The 22,118-nt window shown below is 46.5% G+C and overlaps 1 protein-coding gene across 1 annotated transcript; it reads right to left on the bottom strand.

The window, feature by feature from the left end:
- Window positions 1-289: 289 nt before the first annotated feature.
- Window positions 290-21,868, bottom strand: CSRP3 (cysteine and glycine rich protein 3). The gene is made up of 6 exons (XM_066364568.1): window positions 21,735-21,868; window positions 9,831-9,970; window positions 4,402-4,570; window positions 2,583-2,715; window positions 1,376-1,469; window positions 290-616 (listed from the first exon to the last, which is right to left on the bottom strand). The coding sequence occupies exons 2-6, from the start codon at window positions 9,940-9,942 to the stop codon at window positions 540-542; spliced, it is 585 nt and encodes a 194-aa protein (XP_066220665.1). The 5' UTR covers window positions 9,943-9,970; window positions 21,735-21,868; the 3' UTR covers window positions 290-539.
- Between the last annotated feature and the right edge of the window lie 250 nt (window positions 21,869-22,118).

Below are 22,118 nucleotides of genomic sequence, written 5' to 3'. Positions count from 1 at the left end.
TTCGATTCCCAGTCAGGGCACACATGAGAAGCGACCATCCGCTTCTCTTCCCCTCCCTCTTCCCCTTCTCTCTCTCTCTTCCCCTCTTGCAGCCAGGGGCTTGATTATTTCGAGCATTGGCCCTGGGCACTGAGGATAGCTTGGTTCGTCTCAGTGCATCAGCCTCTGGCACTAAAAAGAGCTCAGTTGATTCGAGCATCCCAGTGAGGGCATGTGCGGGAGTCTGTCTCACTATCTCCCCTCCTCTCACTTAAAAAAAAAAAAAAAGAAAAGAAAAGGCCCAGAGACATGCAAGGCACTGATAGAACATTTATTGCCTCTCCCTTCCCAGGAATCGTAAATAATAAAACACTTGTTACAGATGAAACTCAAAAATTTTCTTCCAAAGGTCTCTCCTAGCTTTGTGTACAGACTCTGACCACTTCTGAGAGAAATATCTGACGACCAGCGAGAGGATGTTTGGGGAAGGGTGTCCATCTGGGCAGGATTGTTGGGAAAATGTCTTAGGCGGATGAAGGATCTGAGAGTCGGTACCTTGCTCACTCTTTCTTTTCCACTTGTTGTGTGAGGCCTCCAAATCCAATACCTGTGGGGCCAAAATTCTTGGCGTAGCAAACTGGGAACAAAAACAGGACCGGGGAGACAGGATGGGTTGTTAGCACCATTATTTCAGATCCTTCTGTCTGGAGACAGACCCTTCACATCTGAGAAGCACCCTTTATGATAAATGTACTATTAAGGTAATTTATAAGTAAATTGAATTCTTTAGATCTTCTAATATGAATATGAATTGTTTATACCCCTTTGCACTTAATTCACTGCATTCACAGACATTTTCTCATTTGAGTCGACACGACCGGGCTCCGGATTGCTGGCCCACTGCCTCCTCAACTCTCCAGGCACACAGAATGATGCCCCAACTTTGGGGCCTTTGCCCTCACAGCTTCCTGTTCCCGGAAGGCCCCCCGCCCAAACCCACATTCATACCTCAAGACCCAGAGGAAGCCTGTCCTCTGGAAGCCTTTCCTAACACCCCAGGCTGATCACTTGCCTCTTTGTATGCTGTAGCCTCTTCCAGAACCAGAATCAAACATGGCTTCCTCTTCATCCTCTCTCCCCCTGGGCACCTCGCTGCCCTGAACCACTGAGCCTTTGCAAGCATCTTCCCCCCCACCTGCTCCGATGGGGAGGACCAGAGCTGGGTCAGGCGGCTGATTTCTTTTCCTTAGGTGGTTTTGCCTTCCATCCTGAGAGCCCAGGCCCTGCTTAGGCTGAGCAGCCGTGCCTCCTGGCAGACACATGCCTCCCGGCCTGGACATAGCTTCTCCTAAGGACCCTCCTCAGGAAAACATCTCGAGTCTCCAGAACTACTCACCTTTGCAGTAAAGTTCCCCATCTTTGTCAGTGACATTCGTGGACTCTAGACTCTTCCCACAGATGGCGCAGCGAAAACAGGTCTTGTGCCAAGGCTGAGGGGCACAGGAGAGCAGGAGAGTTAGTTACACGTTTAATGCGGTGGGCAGCACATCCTATGTCCACGTTCACTACCCTGACTGGCTGCATATAAAAGTGCCACTGTCTTGACTGTCCATGGACCTCATCAGTCCCCGGAATAATTTCTCCAGGGTTTAAAAAAAATGAGATGCCATGGACTTGGCCAGAAATTCTCAGAACCCCTAAAAATAAACGTATCAATGTGATTTCCATGCGTAAAACCCTTCAGAACAAACTAGAAGACCAAGGAGAGGAGGACTTGGCTTTGGAACAGGGGTAACATTTGTATTAACTGTGAAGTTAAAGAAGAAAAGTGAACCAGGTAATTATCCAGGTAACTTATCCTCATTCTAATTCTATTTCCAGTGGAAAGAGTGCGTGGCTGCGATCGTCCCGCAGGCCGCCTGCCAGCTGCACGTCTGCGTGTCTGCCAGGCTCAGCCCACGGCTTTTCGTGTGTCTTCAAATGGCCAGTCCCGGGGCGGACACCGCCCTGATATTTGAAGTCAGTCGCTGCTCTCCGTGGCTCTGCCACCCCTCATCTAGAATAAGCGGGATTTTTTTCTGTTGTCAGGCCCAAATCCTTTGGCGAATAGGGGAGCTTATAAAGCAAGTGTGCATTACTGTTACTGTCTCAGACATCTGGTGACTCCCGATCGCCAGGACATTTGTGAATGAGGAAGTTCCAAGCTGCTGTGAGGCGTTTGCCCTACCCGCCCGTGGGGGCGCCAGCAGCAGGCTGAGTTAGGTCATGGCGATACCCTTCTGCTTCTGGAAGGGTTGCAGACACTGAAGGACAGGGGGGCTTCTGCGTCTTTATCTCCAGGGCTGCTACTGGGCGCCTGGTAGCTAGTGGGCTCCTGCTTGTTGCATCCAGTTCACCAGGTCTAGTTTCCAAGGGCACTGCAGGTGACAGTCACGGTCTGGGACAGTGAGTGAGGAGGGACGGCTCCTACAGTGGCCCCTCGGAGCTGGAGAGAATGAAGGACCTGGCTCCCACCCACAGTTCCCTCGTTCTCTCATCCCCCCCGGCTGATCCGGTGCAGATAAGCAACTCATGTAGACGTTCGGCTCATCTCGACGTCGTACCTTGCCCCCTCCCATCACCTTCTCAGCAGCATACACCGACTTTCCGCATCGAGGGCACTTCTCTGACTCGCCAAACTTCGCAGTGAACTTGGAAGGGTTGCTGGTGGTGGCTGAACGTGCTGGCTTTGGGGACCTGATGGAAACAGACAAATGAATGACACCTGTAGGCTCCCTTGGCTGACAGTACTTACTGTTATGTCCCCGAGCACGTGACTTAACTTCTCTGTGCCTCACCTGAAAAATGGGGATAATCATGGTGCCTTCCTCACAGAGCTGTTGAGAGGGTTAAATGAGGTGACAGGACTAAATTTAGAATAGTGCCTGCCTGGCATGTAATAATTGTCAGCTCTGATTGGCTTAAACCTTTCCTTTCTATTGTAAAGCACTTAGTAAGTGTTCCTTGTAGGTTAGCTTATATTATTGTCGCTGCTGTTACTGTGTTATTATTGCTGTTACTATTTAGGTTTTTTTCTGTAACCATTTTGAAGCCCACGGGTCTGCTTTCTGAAATGAGTTGTGAACATATTATAGGGCGAGATGGGATCTTGACAGCTGATACTAAACAAACCATAGTCCAATGAGCTAATGCCTCCCTTGTCCCCATGTGAGCACTGTCCAAGATAGAGGCACCATAACCGCCCCGGTATTTCCATATCTTTTGGTGCTTTCTTGTCCATTCATCACTTGAGTCTCACCATAACCTGTAAGGGAGTCAGGGCTAGTTAGAGGAACGGGAGCGTTGGAGAGGCACCTGCCCGAGGTCAAGCAGCTCATAACTAGTGGAGCTGGGATGAAACCGAGGTCTCCAGCCTCTTTCCCCTCTCTGTGCAGCCTCATAAGGAAGCTCTAACATAGAAGCGTGAGCTTTGGGTAATGCTTGGCTGAGAATGCAGTTGGTATCCTCTTCTTTTAAACAGAGTGTCCAGTTTGGATTGAATAATGAGAAAAAATAAAATGACCAATCACACCTCCTTGTACTTTGCCAGGCTCTACTGTGGGCTCCTCTCTCTGGAAGGGACCAGATGACTGTTGAGATGGCCTAACTTCTCTGTGGGGCAGGACCTCCCTGGGACTCAGCCTCAGTGGAGCTGGGCCTTTCTGCCCAGTCCCACCGCAGAAGTGAGCGCAGGCACCAGCTGGCCAGACAGCAGCTGCCGTGGCGTGGTTGTCAGTCTGTGCTCGGTTCTAGCCTGAGGTCAGCGTGATCCTCAAGACTAGCAGGACAGACAGGAGAAGGGGGAGGCACAGTGTGATGTCCCAGATTCTCTAGGCTAAGGCGGGGAACCTCAGCACTGCATTGGCAACAGTCAGCCGAGGAGACCCACAGAACAGTCATAGTTGATTGTTCACTCCTGAGGCTCATAGCCTATCCCCACAGAACCACTCCCCCGCGGACATCAGTCATCTTACAACTCAAGGGAAGAAATCTTTTAGTGACAAGCACATAACAAATGGCCATTGCTTCCCTGCCATATTTATGTGATTTACACAGAAAAGCTCAAAGGGAAGAAAAGAGACTCCATGCAGTTTTGCAACGGTTACACAGTGGAACATCTGTACTTCCCTGGTTTTCTCTTGACATGCAAACCAAGGGCCGTGCTGTAAAAGTAATTGCCCTTTAGAAAGGAAGATAATTTAAAGAGAGTGTTGGGAGAGATGACACGTTGTTAAAACTTGGTCAGACTGAGTATTCCTATTGTTGGCAAGTCAACAATAGAGGCCATTCTTCCACTTCCACAAAACGTTGCTATGGGAACAGAACGAACTGTCCTGATCACTGGGGCTTTGTGGGGCCAGGAGGACCGGGACTGTAACTCACTCTTGGAATTGGAGGCCCAGGTGTTCGCCTGTGTCCGTGCTGAGGCAGCCGGCGCCTTGTCCAAACCCGATCCCCTTGGGGCCGTACCTGCGCCCGTAGCAGGCCTTACAGTAGATCTCTGACTCGTGAGCTGCGACTGTGGTGCTGTCCAGAGCCTTCCTGCAGGCCACTGCCGAGGAAACAGAGGTCAGCAGGTTGGGGTTAGATTCCTCCCCCCTTCCTTCCACCTCCAATGCCATGCTGGGGGCCAGGAGACTAGCGCATCTGTCCTGGGTTGTAGATTCCAAAGCGGTCCTCGTTTTGCAGATGAGGAAATTGAAGCACAGAGAAGGGAAGTGATGTGTTCAGTGGTACCCAGCTAGAAAGCTGTGGAACTGGAACCAGGTGTGTGGTCTTGGACTAGCCAAGAATATTGTCCCCTGAGTCAGTAAAACCTGCATTCCCAAGTGACTCATCTTAAATGTCATCAGGGAAGAATGTGTGTGTGTATGGGTGTGAGTAGAGGGTAAGGGGCTGAGGCAGGGGAGGAACTTATTATTTTCTTAATCATATCAGAATTGGGATTGAGCAGTTTCTCTACTTAATAAGGCCTTTGAAGGACACTATGATGTTCAAGGAGAAAGTTACCACTGAGACAACTTTTGATCCAGTCTGGAAGCCGAGAGGTGATGAAGGGGGTAGACCTGCCTCAGAGACACTTAGGCTTATATTGGCTCAAGTCCCCTGGTCACTGTATGTTACCAAATGTAAAGTGTCCCCCAACATATAAAGTGTGTAAGGCAAGCCCCCATTTTTCCAAAGAGAAGATTTCCAGATTTATTTTGCCTATTTGAAAGAAAAACTTTTAAGGATGTAAATGAAAGTCTTAGATCCCTACTTCTAGTCTTTAATTCAAATCATACATTGATTTGGAGATATTCTTATTTTCTAATCTCACATAAATTCAGGAAACAATTGGATCCAATTCTCTCTGCATCGACAGCTTCACCAGAGTGTCTTTCTGACACTGGCCTCGGCTGCAGCCCTGTTTGCACCTCAGTAGGAGGCTGTCGCCTGGCAATTGTATCTCAACCAGCAGTTCCTAACTAACACAATGTTAGAGCAGCTTTTAAAAAATATGTATTTTTTATTTATTTTATTTATTTTTTATTTATTTTTATTTATTTATTTTATTTTTAATATTGTTTATTTATTTTTAGAGAGAAAGGAGAAAGAGAGAGAGAGAAGTGGGGGAGGAGCAGGAAGCATCAACGCCCATATGTGCCTTGACCAGGCAAGCCCCGGGTCTTGAACTGGTGACCTTAGTGTTCCAGGTCGAAGCTTTATCTACTGTGCCACCACAGGTCAGGCTAGGGTTTCCATAACTTTAATAACTGGCTGAACTGCTTTGTTAACAATGATTCTTCAAGGTTGCTCCTGGTGACGTGCAGTGCTTGTCACAGTGAGGTCCTGTCCCAGGAGTAAGGATACATGTGCATTCAATGGATTTGCCTCCTTTTTTTACACCAGTTTCATCAAGTGATCTCTACAAACAATTCAGCATTGAATACGGTTGTTTCAGGCCTCTATGCCTTCTTCAAATGGTATTTTATTAAAAACAATAAATAAAGTAATGGAATACCATAGGAGGAGTAGAGGATGAGGATGTAGATGAGGTAGGGCCGGCCGAGGCTGGTGACTCTGTGGCTGAGGAAACCAGCGTATGGAAGTTATGAAACAATTATGTCAAAGTTATGGGTATTAAAAATTTTGTTAAAATTCTTAAACATTTCTGTTTTTAAAAGCGAATAATAAAGTACTTGAGAGACTGTCTTAGAGCTTTTTTTTTTTTTTTTTTTTTTTTTATTTTTCTGAAGCTGGAAACGGGGAGAGACAGTCAGACAGACTCCCGCATGCGCCCGACCTGGATCCACCCGGCACGCCCACCAGGGGGCGATGCTCTGCCCCTCCAGGGCGTCGCTCTGTCGCGACCAGAGCCACTCTAGCGCCTGGGGCAGAGGCCAAGGAGCCATCCCCAGCGCCCGGGCCATCTTTGCTCCAATGGAGCCTCGGCTGCGGGAGGGGAAGAGAGAGACAGAGAGGAAGGAGGGGGGTGGTGGAGAAGCAAATGGGCGCTTCTCCTGTGTGCCCTGGCCGGGAATCGAAGCCGGGTCCCCGGCACTCCAGGCCGACGCTCTACTGCTGAGCCAACTGGCCAGGGCCGAGCATTAGAGACTTTATAAGGCTTGAAAACAGGGAAACCCTTTTTTATGAGGAATAATTTTGGGGGGAAAATGTTTTATATTTGGGCATATAAGGTATACACCTGCCTCTGACCTTGTTGCTCTCAATTTTCAATCTTCAGAAGAGTTTCTCAAATATTTATTGATGTTCTAAATTCTGAGTTCCTTAAGGGTAAGACTTTTATCTTAATATCCCCAGGACATAGTATGGAGTCTGGCCCAGAATTGGTCCTCCTGCAAACATTTGTTGGATGAAAGAATGGATGGATGAATGAAAGAATGAATGAATGCACGCCTGCACATGTGAGTGAAGATCAGTGACTTGTCCACAATTATACAACAGTAAGTTGCAGAACCATGACTGGCTTCAGAGCCTTTGACTCCTACTCCCAGTGCTCTTTCCTGTCACTGCAGGACTGCTTATGCACTACCATGCCCTAGCCAATCCAACAGCCGCTGCCTGGCTTCTGCCCAGCTCATACACAGGCACAGTAGAGCCGTGCTGTCCAGGACCGTAGACACTTGCCTGCCACATGAAGTGCTTCAAACGCAAAATGCACACCGGATTTCTAACACTCAATACAAACAAAGTAAGAATATAAAATATTTGGTTAATAATTTGTGTACTCACTGCACATTGAAACTATAATTTTTTTATAGGTTAGGTTAAGTAAAATGTTTTAAAATTAATTTTATCTGTTTCTTTGTAACTTTTTAAAATATGGCCACTCGAAAATTTAAATTTACATACATGGCTTGTGTTATATTTCTTTTGGACAGTGTTGGTAGGAAGAATTAAGATTTGTCTAGATGTTAGGCAGACACTGGTGGGGTTTAGGTAGACTATGCCTCTCTGAATTCCATTTCTGGCAATGATAGGGTCACCCATGGACAGGCAAGTCTTGTGATGACAATATAAAAATGTTTGCAACCCTGGCCCATTGGCTCAGTGGTAGAGTGTCATCCAGTGTGTGGATGTCCTGGGTTCAATTCCTGATTAAGTCACACAGGAGAAGCGGCCATCTGCTTCTCCATCCCTCCCCCTTTTCTCTCTATCTTCTCCCGCAGCCATGGCTCGATTGGTTTGAGCACGTTTACCCCAGGTGCTGATGATGACTCCATGGAGTCTCCACCTCAGGTGCTAGAAATAGCTTGATTGCGAGCATGGCCCCAAATGGGCAGAGCATTGGCACCAGACAAGGGTTTCTGGGTGGATCCAATGGGGGTGCATTTGGGAGTCTGTCTATCTCCCTTCCTCTCACTTGGAAAAGAAGAAGAAGGTGAAGGAGGAGAAGAAGGAGAAAAAGAAGAAGGAGGAGGAGAGGAGAAGAAGGAGAAAGAGAAGAAGGAGGACGAGAAGAAGAAGAGGAGGAGGAAGAGGGAGAAAGAAGAGGAGGAGGAGGAGAAGAAGAAAGGAGGAAAGGAAGGAGGAAGAGGAGGAAGGAAGAAGGAGAAGAAGAAGAGGAGGAGGAGGAGGAAATGTTTGTGTCTCTCTAGGATCTTTCCGTCTCCCACTTCAGAAACTTATACTGCTCAGATCCCCACCCTACCTGTGAGTTCTAAGGGAAACATCAAAGGATTAAAAGGAATATACCACCAAACGCCTTCTACCATGGCTGCATTAAACAGGGAGCATCTTCTTGCTGACTCGGAAAGACAAGCCCCTCCCCCTTTACCATGGAGAGCTCCACACCATTTTCTGTTCCCACTCAGGTATGAGTTTAACAGAGGAAAATAAAGGCCTAAAAGGCTGGATTTCTACATCAAGAACTGCAGTTTCCTTCTTGTAACAACCTGTACCGTAGGTATAATCATCTCTATGTTATAGAAGGGGAAGTTGAGGCTCCATTGGGAAATGATTTGCCCAAGGTCTCACAGTATCTGGCAGAACCCATACTCAAACCCTAGTCATTTTTACTCCAATTCCAGTGTTCTTCCCAATATTCCACACTTCCACTCCTTCTAAAGAACACTAGCTGTTTTTTGGACAAAAGCCAAAGGGTTATGGGATAAACTCTCTTGAGCAATGACTCTGGATAACTAATAATAATAATGAATCTGATGGATGTGCGCAGTGACTTGAAAATAATCACCCATTATTAAAACCCAAAGCATTAGTAAATCTGCCAACCCAATCACTCAGAGCAATGTTTTCCCTCGTTTTTAGATGATATTTATGTTTGCTGTGGGAGGTAAGGGATAGTGGAAACGCCTGCAGCACATAAAATGTTACTATTTCTGGCAACTTAAGGATGAGTGTCTCCCACCCTAACAGATGGAACCCAACCCTTAAAGTTTTGTCTGAAACAGTCCGGGGCAGTGTGACGCTGTATGGTCACTGGGCTGAGGTATGAAGGTGGGGTGGGGATTTACCAAATGTCCAGAAAAGCTCATCCTTAAGTCAGATTTCCTGGAGGGAAGCAAAGAAGGTAAGTGGCCAAAACAGACTGTTCTCCTCAAACAGGGCTAGCTACTAAGAAGTTCCAGAACGCACTCATGTCAAAGAGACTAGACCGGGAGTCTGAAGATACAGATGCTATTCCCGGCTCTGCTAGTGATGCGTGTGACTCGGGCTCAAAGGTGAGAAATGACTTGTCCAAAGTCACATGAGCTGGGCAGAGCCTGATTCCCAGGGGAGTCACAGAGTCTTGAAATTGCCCCTGTTTTAACATTGTGAAGCTGTGTCTGGCAGGTGGTGGTAAGAATTCCCTTTGTCAGGTTACTGGTGCCAGGTCCTGGACCTTTCCTTTTCTGACTCTTACACAGAATTGGCACGTGCTTCCCTGTCTGACACAGGTCCTTTCTTAGAAAAGGCCAGCTGCAGCTGACTTCGGTGACTGCTGGCCAGTGGGAAAGACACCTAATGCCAAATCCATCTTGGCTCCAGATAAGTAATGGCTGTCTTTCTCTGCCAAGGCACACTTAGTAAAGTGGCCTCCGGGTTGGAGTTTTTACCACTGAGTACGGTGGCAGGCCAGCTTGTTCTGACTTTGAGACTCTGAGCTGGGCAAGTGGTCAGAGAGAGGGTGCTTATGGGGGCACCATCCCTTCGTAAGGTGGGATCCACAAATTCCCAGGTGATGCTGACGCTGCTGGTCCCGGGACCACTCTCTGAGAACCACTGATATATAAGGATCTGTTGCTAAATGTGAACTTTGAAATGCCCTATGGATGCTGAGGGGCTCCCATGGTGTTCATCCAACTCACTGCACTGGAAACAGGTCTTATGGAAACTCCTTCCATTGCACTGGATTTCTTCCGCGTGGTAGACTGTCTTTTCGCAGGCTCCGCATTTCGCTCCTCCGCCCAAGTTCGGCATCCCGAAGACTTTCTGACCAAGGTCAAGTCTAACAGGATATAAAGCAAATACCCCAAATTTAGGAGGTCTCAGGAATGAACCAATCACTGGTAGTGCAGTGGTCTGAAGACCAAGATCCTGCCCCACTTTGTTTGGTGGATTTGTTCATTCATTCATTCATTCATTCATTCATTCAGCAAACAGATACTGAGTGCACGTCATTGATTAAGGCTCTGAGCAAGTCACTTCACTACTGTGGGACTCAGTTTTCTCTGCTGTTATATTTCAAAAGTACCTGTCCCTGTAGACTTCACAGGGTTCTTGGAAGGAATGGATGAGCTAATTTTGTGTATATAAAATAATATACAAATATTAAGTATTATTATTTTTCCAGGTAGGGTTTTAAAAAGTATTCCCTCAGAAGTGACAATAACCTATTAAAGTGGTATTAGCTTGTTTAAAGGGCCACATGACATGATGTGCAGGAGGGTACCTGACAGAGCTCGCAGGACCAGGTGTGGTCACAGGAGTCAGGTGATGATGTTGTGCTGTCCCACCCCCTGTGAGCAGAGTCTGCTTCCAGGATCTGCTGAGACCCACAGCCCTGGGTCATCAGTGTCTCCTCACTAGAGAGTTAAATAAGAAATACTAGACAAGGGGGAGCATCGGAAAATGTTTTCTCTTTTTTTTCTGTGTCTGTGTGTAAGTATGAATACAGTTTTCAGTTTCTCTAGAGAAAAGCTAAAATAAGTCATCAATACACAGTGAAATTTCTGAAATCCTGCCAGTCCCCACAGTGGGGGGAGAGTTTTCACTGGGATCCTTTGGTTTCTAAGAAGCCGGGTGTGTTGTCATGTCACTGACACCAAGTACTATCAGTTCATTCCAAGTGGCTGCTTCTGACCTTCTCTTTCCCTTCTTGGAAGCTATTCACCTTCTTATTATAGTTGGCGATTACCACTAAGCCCTCCCGGTCACTGGTCAGGAATGTGTCTCCCAGCCTCATAACAAAGACGGGCTTTGCTAAGAAACAGAAGGTAAATAACAAACAGACCACTGGACTTGATACTAGGACCAAAGGGACCATCCCTATCTAAATGTCCCTGCAAGGAGCTTTTCCCATTTACCAAAACAGTGTGAGATTAGCCAGGGACATCTTATCCTTCCTCTCATAGAAGTAGGCTATTTTAATTCAGTGAAATTTTAGAAAATAAATTTTAAAGAAAAATTTGCTGCTTCTATTTCTATAGTTCAAGTTGTTTAATATTGTGGAAAGAGTAATGGATTTTGAATTGAAAGGCTTGGGGTCAAGTCTATTCTTTCTTTCATTCATTTCTTCATTCATTTACCATGCATTTACTACATCACTATCCTGTGTCAAGCACTGCATCAGGTGCTGATGAGGGCTCAAGGGGAGGAAAACATAAAAAAATGAAATGATTTGTGTCCACTGGAATTGAGAAGCTCACATTTTTAAAAATTATTAAGTTTAGAAAGAAAGGAAAGGAAGAAGGAGAAAGAGAGAGAGCCAGAAACATCAATCTGTTTCTGTATGTGCCCTGATCGGGCAGAGATCAAACTGACAACCTTGGCATATCAGAATGACACTCTAAATCAGTGGTCTCCAACCTTTTTTGGGCCACAGATGGGTTTAATGTCAGAAAATATTTTCACGGACCGGCCTTTAGGGTGGGACGGATAAATGTATCACGTGACCGAGACAAGTGTCAAGAGTGAGTCTTAGACAGATGTAACAGAGGGAATCTGGTCATTTAAAAAAAATAAAACATCATTCAGACTTAAATATAAATAAAATGGAAATAATGTAAGTTATTTATTCTTTCTCTGCGGACCGGTACCAAATGGTCCATGGACCCATACCAGTCCGTGGCCTGGGGGTTGGGGACCACTGCTCTAAATGACCACGCCATCCAGCCAGGGCAAGAAGCCCACATTTTACTGAGGAAGGTGGGCAGGGCCAGAATATTCTGTACCAAAGAAGAGTTTTGTGAGTAGTACCATGCAAACACAAAGGAGAGAATGATACCCATGTTTACATTGGAGATGAAAGCAGTGAGTTGTTGGAGGATCATAGAATATGGCATATCCAAATGGGGTTTTGAAGGGTGACTAAGAATTCACCAGATAGAGAAAAGGGGAAGAATACTTCAGGCAGAGCAAAGGCACACAGAAAGGCATAGAGGACTGTTAATAGCCCCTAAAAGAGCAAATGGTTTATTTTTTTTACTCCTTTAAAATTTTAGGACTTCTAGGATTGGCACAGATTTTCAAGATTGACCAACCTCCCTCATTTACAAACAAGATGAAGCATAAATAAACATTTGGGAGCATTTTCTTAGCCAACTTCCTTTTCTAAGAGCCATCTTTCTCTGATTAAAGATGATATATTCTCTGGAAAAGAATAGACTCACATTATTTTGCTTATGTTCATTCTGATCTGGAGTTTCAGCATAATATAAAACAGAGGAGAAATGTAATATATATCTAGGAATGTGACAGTGACACTTGTGAAATTAATGATGTGGGAATTTTCAATGAAAACAACCCTAGATCAAATTTCTCATTTCAGATCTCCAGTGGAGATTTCATTGGCATGTCCTGCAAGTTAATAGGAGAGAGATATGCCTCTAGTGTGTGTGTGTGTGTGTGTGTGTGTGTGTGTGTGTGTGTGTGTGTGTGATTTCAGCAGTTGCCTACACATGATACTTTTCAAAGTGAGGATAAGATTAGGCTCTGGCCGGTTGGCTCAGTGGTAGAGCATCGGCCTGGCATGCAGAAGTCCCGGGTTCGATTCCCGGCCAGGGCACACAGGAGAAGCGCCCATTTGCTTCTCCACCCCTCCCCCTCTCCTTCCTCTCTGTCTCTCTCTTCCCCTCCCGCAGCCAAGGCTCCATTGGAGCAAAGATGGCCCGGGCGCTGGGGATGGCTCCTTGGCCTCTGCCCCAGGCGCTGGAGTGGCTCTGGTTGCAACAGAGCGACGCCCGGGAGGGGCAGAGCATCGCCCCCTGGTGGGCAGAGCGTGGCCCCGTGGTGGGCGTGCCGGGTGGATCCCGGTCGGGCGCATGCGGAAGTCTGTCTGACTGTCTCTCCCTGTTTCCAGTTTCAGAAGAATACACACGCGTGCGCGCGCGCGCGCGCGCGCACACACACACACACACACACACACACACACAAAGTGAGGATAAGATTATAGCTAATAACTTCTTCACCAAGGAATACAGCCTAGCACAGGTTTTTTAAAGTGATCATAAATATCTGACATACATATATCAAGACTTGCAACCGAAAATAGAAACCCATAAGCATTCTATTAAACAATTGCTCAGTTCTGTGTCTAAAGATGGAATGGTAGCTATAGAAGCCAAACACAGAAAACATTTCTGATTTTTATTCTAATGCTCAAAGGCCAAAAGCCAGAGAGTATAGTAAAACACCCTGAATTGGAAGACATGAGTTCTAATCTTGATCCTGTGACCATGAACTTGGGTGAAAAATGGCCATAATACTATTTTCTGCAGTTTTCTCATAGGACTATTGTGAAGGTTGTGGAAATATGATGAAATTTAAAGCAGTACAGTACTCCCCCACACACACTTATCTGTTCAGGGTATGTTCTAAGACCCCCAGAGGATACCTGAAATTCTGCATCTTAGTGAACCCTATATAGTGAAACCTACAGTTTACTTAATGGAAGTACCTTATGATTTCTCTTTCCCATATCCGAATTGCCAGCATCTCTGCTCTTGCACTTTGGGGGCATTATGAAGTAAAATAAGAGTGACTTGAACACATGCACTGCAATACCACAACAGTTGATCTGAAAACCAACATGACTACTACCTGACTAAGGGGTGGAGAGTGTATACAGCGTGAATACGAGATTCACGTCCTGAGTGAGACAAAGCGAAATTTCTTCTTCTTCTTCTTCTTTTTTTTAGTGAAAGGAGGAGAGGCAGAGAGAAAGACTCCCACATGCACCCCGAGCAGCGTCCACTCAGGAAGCCCACTAGGGGTGGATGCTCTGCCTACCTGGGGCCCTTGCTCCATTGCAACCAGAGCCTTTTTTTTTTTTAGCACCTAAGGTGGAGGCCATGGAGCTATCCTCAGCACCTGGGGCTAACTTGCTCTAATCAAGCCTTGGCTGCAGGAGGGGAGGACAAGAGAGGAAGAAAGAGAGAGAAAAGTGAGAGGGGAAGGGGTGAAGAAGCAGATGGTTGCTTCTCCTATGTGCCTGGACCAGGAATCAAACCAGGGACTTCCACACTCCAGCCAACGCTCTACCACTGAGCCAACCGGCCAGGGCACAAGATTTCATCACACTACTCAGAATGGCACATGATTTAAAAAATGAGTTGTTTACTTCTGGAATTTTTCATTTAATATTTTTGGACCAAGGTTGACTGCCAGTAACTGAAACCACGGAAAACAGAACCACGGGTAAGGGGAAATTTATTGAGAAGCTAGTTAAAGGCAAGGCCTTGTTATCCCCTTTATATTAGGGTTTTCACATAGAGCCAGTGTGCTCAGTAAGTAGCTATGATTGGAAAGCACATTTAGGACCTGGCTTACATACATAACCTTCTTGGCCTCCTGCATTGCTTTGGAATTCCTATGTCTCAACACTCCACTAGCCAGTCCCACACTGGCAAGTCACCAAGGGATCAGCCATTTGTTTATTAGTGTTGCCTGGCACAAGGAAGGGGCATTGAAGGTGGGACACCAAATATAGACTTGCCTGTCACTCAGCCCCATTTGTTCCCTGGGTCACAATCTCCATCACATCTCCTGGGCCAGTGCAGGAGAAGGCAGTGTTATTGCAGACGAAGTCGTTGCTCGGGATTGAAATGAAGAACAGTCTGAGATTTGTAGGAATGAGACAGAATTCAGGGCCCTGCCATGTCAGCTAGGGAGAGGGTGAACTCCAGGCTTAGATGGATACCCAAGTCCCAGTGAGAGAGGACTTGTATAGACTTCTTAATGAATAACTCTGTGGAAGAGATTATACTGGGAATTTGCTGTCCTAGGGGCTGCGAAGGCACTGGATGAAATGGAGGAGACCAGAGTCCTCTTCGGTCTTGCCTCTTCAAAGCTGTATGATCTGGGAGCCACCCTTTAAGCTCTCTGAACTTCTATATCCTCTCTAAGATGCGCATAATAGTCCTGTCTGTTTCACTATTGCTGGCAGGATTATAGCAGTTCAAGTACATCAAATCACTTTGAAAACTGTAGAGTATTATAAAATTTAAGAACTCATTACTTCTGCAGTAACTAAGTTGTGATGATTTAATGTGAATTTTTAAAAGAAAAACCAACTGTGTATCTTAGGCACATTATTCCTAGTCTAACAATTTATTTCATTTTATTTCATTTTGTTTTGTGACATACAGAGAGAGGGACAGATAGCGACAGACAAACAGGAAGGGAGAAGAATGAGAAGGATCAATTCTTCATTGTACCTCCTTAGTTGTTCATTGATTGCTTTCTCATATGTGCCTTGACTGGGGGCTACAGCAGAGTGAGTGAACCCTTGCTCAAGCCAGCAACCTTGGGCTCAAGCCAACGATCTTTGGGATCAAGCCAGCGACAATGGGGTCATATCTATGATCCCACACTCAAGCCAGTGATCCCACGCTCAAGCTGGGTAAGCCCGTGCTCAAGCCAGATGAGCCTATGCTCAAACTGGATGAGCCTGCACTCAAGCCAGCAACCTTAGGATTTTGAACCTGGGTCCTTTGCATCCCAGTCCAATGCTCTATCCACTGCGCCACTGCCTGGCCAGGGTTACTTTATTTTTCTTTTCTTTTTTTTTTGTATTTTTCCGAAGCTAGAAACGGGGAAAGACAGTCAGACAGACTCCCGCATGCGCCCGACTGGGATCCACCCGGCACGCCCACCAGGGGGCGACGCTCTGCCCCTCCTGGGCATCGCTCTGCCTCGACCAGAGCCACTCCAGCGCCTGGGGCAGAGGCCAAGGAGCCATCCCCAGCACCCGGGCCATCTTTGCTCCAATGGAGCCTCGGCTGCGGGAGGGGAAGAGAGAGACAGAGAGGAAGGAGAGGGGGAGGGGTGGAGAAGCAGATGGGCGCTTCTCCTGTGTGCCCTGGCCGGGAATCGAACCCGGGACTTCTGCACGCCAGGCCGACGCTTTACCACTGAGCCAACCGGCCAGGGCTACTTTATTTTTCTTAATTGAGACACAGACAGGCAGACAGACAGACTCCTGCATGTACCCCGACTGGGATCCACCCAGCAAGCCCCCTACCAGGCAATGCTCTGCCCATCTGGTTGTTGCTCCATTGCTCAGCAATCGAGCTATTTTAGCACCTGAGGCAAGGCCATGGAGCCAGCCTCAGCGTTCAGGGCCAACTTGCTCCAACCAAGCCATGGCTGTAGAAAGGGTAGAGAAAGAGGGAGGAGAGAGAAAGAGAAGGGAGAGGGGAAGGGGAGGAGAAGCAGATGAGTACTTCTTCTGTGTGCCCTGACTGGGAATCAAACCTGGGACAGCCACATGATGGAATGATGCTCTACCACTGAGCCAAACAGCCAGGGCCTTTTGTTTTTAAATGACCAACTATGGAACCAAAAGGTGTTACCTTTGAGCAGAAGTGGGTAGGGAAGATAAGATGGGCACTGAGTGATTTAGTTCCCCTTTGTCCATTAAAGTTCCCAAGAAGAAACCTTAGGCTCTTACTGAGCAGAGGCCTCAAGTGAAACCGCCATTTTTAGCTTAGTGTGTGTTCATTTAGCCATCCTGTTAGATGCCTGATCATCCTATAGTGATTTAAAATGTCGCACTGGCTGAGACAAAGATTTTGGATTATAGAAACAAATTTGGAATCTACGTGATAATCATAATTATTCCTAATATAATAATAATAATATTGAAGCTAACGTTTGTCTGGAGTCCAGCCTTTGGGCCGGATACAGTGTCATATCTCGTTTAATCTTCACAGTAACCCTTAAGGTAGGTAATATTACTTTAGAGATGAGGAAATGGAGTCTGAGGGAAATAACATTGCCCAAGGTCACATGGCTAATTTAAACTTGGGTCCTGACCAGGCGGTGGCGCAGTGGATAGAGCGTCAGACTGGGATGCAGAGCAGAAACTTGGGTCTCTCTGACTCCACAGCTATGTTCTTATATTAACTTATACTTCTTAACTATGCATCAGTTGCTTTATGTAAACTATCTTTAGTACAACAGCCCTGTAGAGTTAATTTTGTTATCCCCATTTTGCAGATAAATAAAACTGAGACTGAGAGCTTAAGGGATTGTCTGAGGTCACACGGCTAGGAAGTGGTAGAGCTTCAATTCAAACCCCAGTTAAGCTGGTTCTATGTCCTATGTCTCTGCTTACAACACACTGGAGAGGGAACAAACCTCAGAACCTCCATTAACCAAACGTCCCAATTGATGGGAAGCGGGATCTGGTGAACCTATTGTCTCTCCATGGAGCAGAGTACTCATGGGTGGGAGTAACAGGGAGCCTGCATTCGGTTCAGTAAAATAAAGAACTTTCTAAGAGGCAATGCTTTTCAAACATTGAAAGGGCTCCTTGGGGGCTGAAGAGTTCTCTCTCACTATTGATTTACCTTGACTGCGGATGGATGTCCAAGTGCTGCAAGGTAGTGAAGCCTTTCAAGGGTCCTTCAAGCCCTGAGACAGATGTAGGGATCCCAAGGGTGAAGGAAGCCTCACCTTGCAAATGCTGCCCCATTGCATTCCCTCTCAAACACTGCCGTTGCTCTGTTCTCTTAATGCAGGCCAGGGAGACGATGTAGCATAGTGGAAAAGCACTGGCTTGGGAAAGAACCGGGCTGGAGCTCTAAAAGCACTACAGTGGTCCCTCGTCTATCGCGGGGGTTAGGTTCCAGAACCCCCTGTGATAGGCGAACATCTGTGAAGTAGCAACCTCATGTTTATTATTTATATGTATTTTAAGGCTTTATACACCCTCCCCATACTCTTATAAACTTTTTTCACACTTATTTTGCTTATTTTACCACAAAATAATTAAAATAATAAATATTTAAATACCTATGCATTGCAAAATCCCACGATATAGCAAAAAATCTGTGATACAAAATTAGATATGTACAATTTAGAACTCCGTGATACAGTGGGACCGCGAAAAGTGAGCCGCGACATGATGAGGGGCGATTGTACTTGTTGGACCTTGGGCAAATTGCTGAAAATCTCTGAGCCCAGGGTCCTCATGCAGGTCGAGATACGATGAGAGGGCTTGTCTTAGAAGGTTGTTTTCAGGCTAGATAAGATAATAATAATAACAAAGATTCTATATATAAATCTTTAATACATAACAAGTATTTAATAATTTGTGTTGCTATTATTATCATTGTCATCTCTAGTTTTTAAATGTTTTATTTTTATTTTATTCTATTTTATTTTTTCATTTCTCTGAAGCTGGAAACAGGGAGGCAGACAGACTCCCGCATGCGCCCGACCGGGATCCACCCGGCATGCCCACCAGGGGGCGATGTTCTGCCCCTCTGGGGCGTCGCTCTGTTGCATCCAGAGCCATTCTAGCGCCTGAGGCAGAGGCCAAGGAGCCATCCCCAGTGCCCGGGCCATCTTTGCTCCAATGGAGCCTCGGCTGCAGGAGGGGAAGAGAGAAACAGAGAGGAAGGAGAGGGGGAGGGGTGGAGAAGCAAATGGGCACTTCTCCTGTGTGCCCTGGCCAGGAATCGAACCCGGGACTCCTGCACGCCAGGCCGATGCTCTACCGCTGAGCCAACCGGCCAGGGCCAATATGTTTTCTTAAAACAAGCAAATTTCTCCTCGCTTCTGCTCTGTGGCTCTTCTGGTTCAGACTGTGAACCAATTCTATTTCTCAGCTTTCAGAGTGAGCTGCCCCCAGGGACAGATGCAGCCAGACCAGGGAGAGTCAGTCCCCTTGGGGACGATCAGGGAGCCTGGTGCCAGGGATGGCATGTCAGGAAAGGTCCTCAGCTGTGCCCCAGGACACCCACTTCCTTGCTTTGGCAGTTCTGGAGCCTAACACCAGCCGGCCTCTTTGGTGACCTGTGCTTTCAAGGGAAGCGGCGGACCCAAGCAGACTCCCTCCCTGTGGCCCAGGGAGACAGTGTCCTCCAGCTCCCGGGTATAGGACACTCAAGGTCAACAGCTTCCTCCCAAGCGGTGGAACAGTTATGTGAAGTTCCTCTTGAAGAGGCCCTTTCACAAAGCCTGGGAAGCATAGATCACTTACTCCCAGCACAGAAATAAACCCAAGTGTTGGCTGTCATCCCTTTAAAACATGCCTGCCCCTTACACTTAGGCTGTAACACAGGGGTCATATTACACCTTTGCTGAAATTATCTTTGAAGCATGGCCAACTTTTACTCTCAGAAACTCACTTTGTTCTGTTTTGACCTTTGTCGTTTGTTCTTAAAGACCACATTGCTCTGACTCTGCCACTTTCTAGCTGTGTGACCCTGAGTAGTTATTTGCTTAAACTTCTGTTTCTTCCTCTGAGGAATGACACCTTGTACGACTCTTTGTGACAGTTCAGTTAAATAAGCTAATATTGTTCCGCACCTGCAGTAAACAGTGCAGCAAACAACCAACTAATCACGATCAACCCTTTCCCATGATGAGGACCTATTGAGGCTTAGAAAAGTCATCTATTCTCTGAGGCCTTTAAAACAATCATTGTCTTTCTACTTTTCTCCCCTGCAATCAAGAACTGGAGTTTTTCATACTTGAAGGCATCAACCACATTTCTCTTTGGCCATGGAGCCCCGGCCTGGATACATATTCCCCATTACCCGAGCAATACGGTTGTAGTTGAAAGTCTGCCTGCCTAGGAGTTGTATTTCCTGCGTATCATGTTCCTAGTCTGGGTCCTTCCTCTTGCAAAACGAATGAATCATCTTCTAACGCACGGTCAGCTTGTCATTCACTCTGACCCCCAGACTTTTATCATCACACTTGTACTTAGCAGGAAATCCTCACGCAGCCCATCGGGTTTGGCCTGTGCCTGTTCTCAAAGGCCTCACATATTTGTACAGCTTTATTAAAGCTTTGCAAAGAACTTTCCTATACTTTGTCTCATTTGATTCTAACAAATTCCTTTGGGATAGAGCCTTGCCTTAATTTTACTGCTCAGAAAAGGGAGACGCAGAGAGTGATGTTCAGGCCTGCCTCCGCTTTCTCTAATGAATGGCTCGTGCATGTGGGCCGCAGAACACCTGTCCGCCTGGGCTGGAGAGGACGCCAGGCCCTAGGGGTCAGCTGTACTCCCTGCCAACAGCCAGGGCTTATGTTAATGACTGAGTTGTTCAGAATGGAATCAAAGCCAAGCTAGAAAAATCCCTTACATTTTCTGGGTCATAAAGCAGTTTTACACACATTGTGATGAAATGGATGTACCCAACATTGGGATTCAGCCCCCAAAGTAAACTGAGGACGCAGGCTATCCCTATTCCCCACCCTTCCTGCTCTTCATACCCCCCTCTCTGTCCCCCCAGCCCTAACACAGGACACGGTCAATGCAAGCTCACTAAATTGCACTGAGTTGTACTGCAGGGAGGCAAGATTTCTCCAAACTGGTTCACCAACTTCTCCTTCTTGGGGGAGTCACTACCCCAGCTCAGGGGTGGAGACAGAAATTAGAGCTGGTGGCTTTGTTCTTTGGGTGGCATCGCCACTCAGACCATCACTTACAACCACTTCTCAGTCACACTCACGCCTGTCATTCACTGGGACCTTAAAAAAAATAGAGAAGAAAAGAAGGAAGGAAGGAAGGAGGGAGGGAAGGAAGGAAGGAAGGAAGGAAGGAAGGAAGGAAGGAAGGAAGGAAGGAAGGAAGGAAGGAAGGAAGAAAGAAAGAAAAAGGGTGGAAGGGAAGAAGGAGGGAAGGAAGGAAGGAAGGAAGGAAGGAAGGAAGGAAGGAAGGAAGGAAGGAAGGAAGGAAGGGAAAAACAAAAAATCCTGACTGAAGCCTAGAGGAAACACTGGGAATGACTCCCTCACCCCTGGCTAGGAATTATCTTCCTACTAAAGAGAGTTGTTAATGGATTTTCAACATAGCAATGTCTCTTTAAGATTAATCGTTGCTAAATAATCTCTCAGATTAACCATTAAGGTTAATTTAAAATTATTAAAAGCAAGCCTGTTGTTAAAACATCCTTGGGATATAAAATCTGTTTAACCGACACACGTCATTGACTATTTCCTATATGCAAGACAGTATGGCGACATATAAAAATCCCAGCTATTCACTACATCTTTGGAATAGTATAGTTCCTTGTACTCTGAGCATTGCAAAACTGGCTTCTGCTGTATACTGTCTGTCACACCGCTTCACAATGGTGTAGTCCTCTACAGTTTAGTAAAATGTCCCCTTATCCACATTGATCTTTGCAGAGAAGACCAAGACCCTGAGGGCAGGAACTTCTCAAAGTCACACATCCATTCATTATGTGGTGCTAAGACTAGAATTCAGGTTTTTGGAAGAAGATAATAGGAAATATAATTCCACCATGAAAATAGTTTTAGACCAAGAATAATACCTTATTCATTTCTCTGTCCGTGAGGGTCCCTCCAGCTCCCAAATGTTAATTGCCCTTTTTTTTTTAGGAATTTTCTAAACCCCCTTTAGGTCCACACCAAAGTTGAGCATAACTTGAGCCTCCTCGTGCAGAACCAGCGTGGTCGCTGGTACTTGGGACGTGAAACACATCCTTACTCTGTGGGGCCTTTCCTAGTCCCCACCAGCCGCCACGCCAGCTGCCCACCCCCAGCCCAGACACTTGTCTCACTCCACTTACCTGCCTGCGTGGTCTCTGTCAGCTCAACTGAGTAGGGGGAAGTTATCGTCCTTTTTAAATATATGGGGGCCGTCACCAGCCTTGGCCTGCAGAGGGGAGGGCGGGAGGGAGGCTGAGGGGAGAGGGGAACGAGGCGTGAGTAACACAACTGCTATCAGAAGCTGAAAATAGCCTGTGACCAAAGCCCTGAGTTTCGTTCCCCCCACACCAGCTGTGGGGCCCTTGGAGAACAATATTGCTGGGGTTCTGTTTTAATTGCCAATCACCCTATGTTACCAAGGGATCACTCTGTGGAGTGTCAATTTCTGATTGAGTGGTTGGAATAGGAACAAGAAAGAGCAAAGAAGGATTTTATGTCTAAAACCATTTTTTTTTTTTCCAGGC

The sequence above is a fragment of the Saccopteryx leptura genome, chromosome 1 (assembly GCF_036850995.1).
Source record: "Saccopteryx leptura isolate mSacLep1 chromosome 1, mSacLep1_pri_phased_curated, whole genome shotgun sequence".
NCBI classification, from domain to species: domain Eukaryota; kingdom Metazoa; phylum Chordata; class Mammalia; order Chiroptera; family Emballonuridae; genus Saccopteryx; species Saccopteryx leptura.
The sequence above is the reverse complement of the archived record's forward strand: the minus strand, read 5'-3'. Positions and strand labels throughout refer to the sequence as shown.

What these genes read in the sequence shown, in the direction of transcription:
- CSRP3 (XM_066364568.1), bottom strand. Translation starts at nt 9,942, where the DNA reads ATGCCGAACTTGGGCGGAGGAGCGAAATGCGGAGCCTGCGAAAAGACA. An exon ending in TAAGACCTGTTTCCAGTGCA is followed by an intron (nt 4,571 to 9,830) that starts GTGAGTTGGATG and finishes TTTCCTCGGCAG; the next exon opens with TGGCCTGCAGGAAGGCTCTG. An exon ending in AGGTGATGGGAGGGGGCAAG is followed by an intron (nt 1,470 to 2,582) that starts GTACGACGTCGA and finishes TGTGCCCCTCAG; the next exon opens with CCTTGGCACAAGACCTGTTT.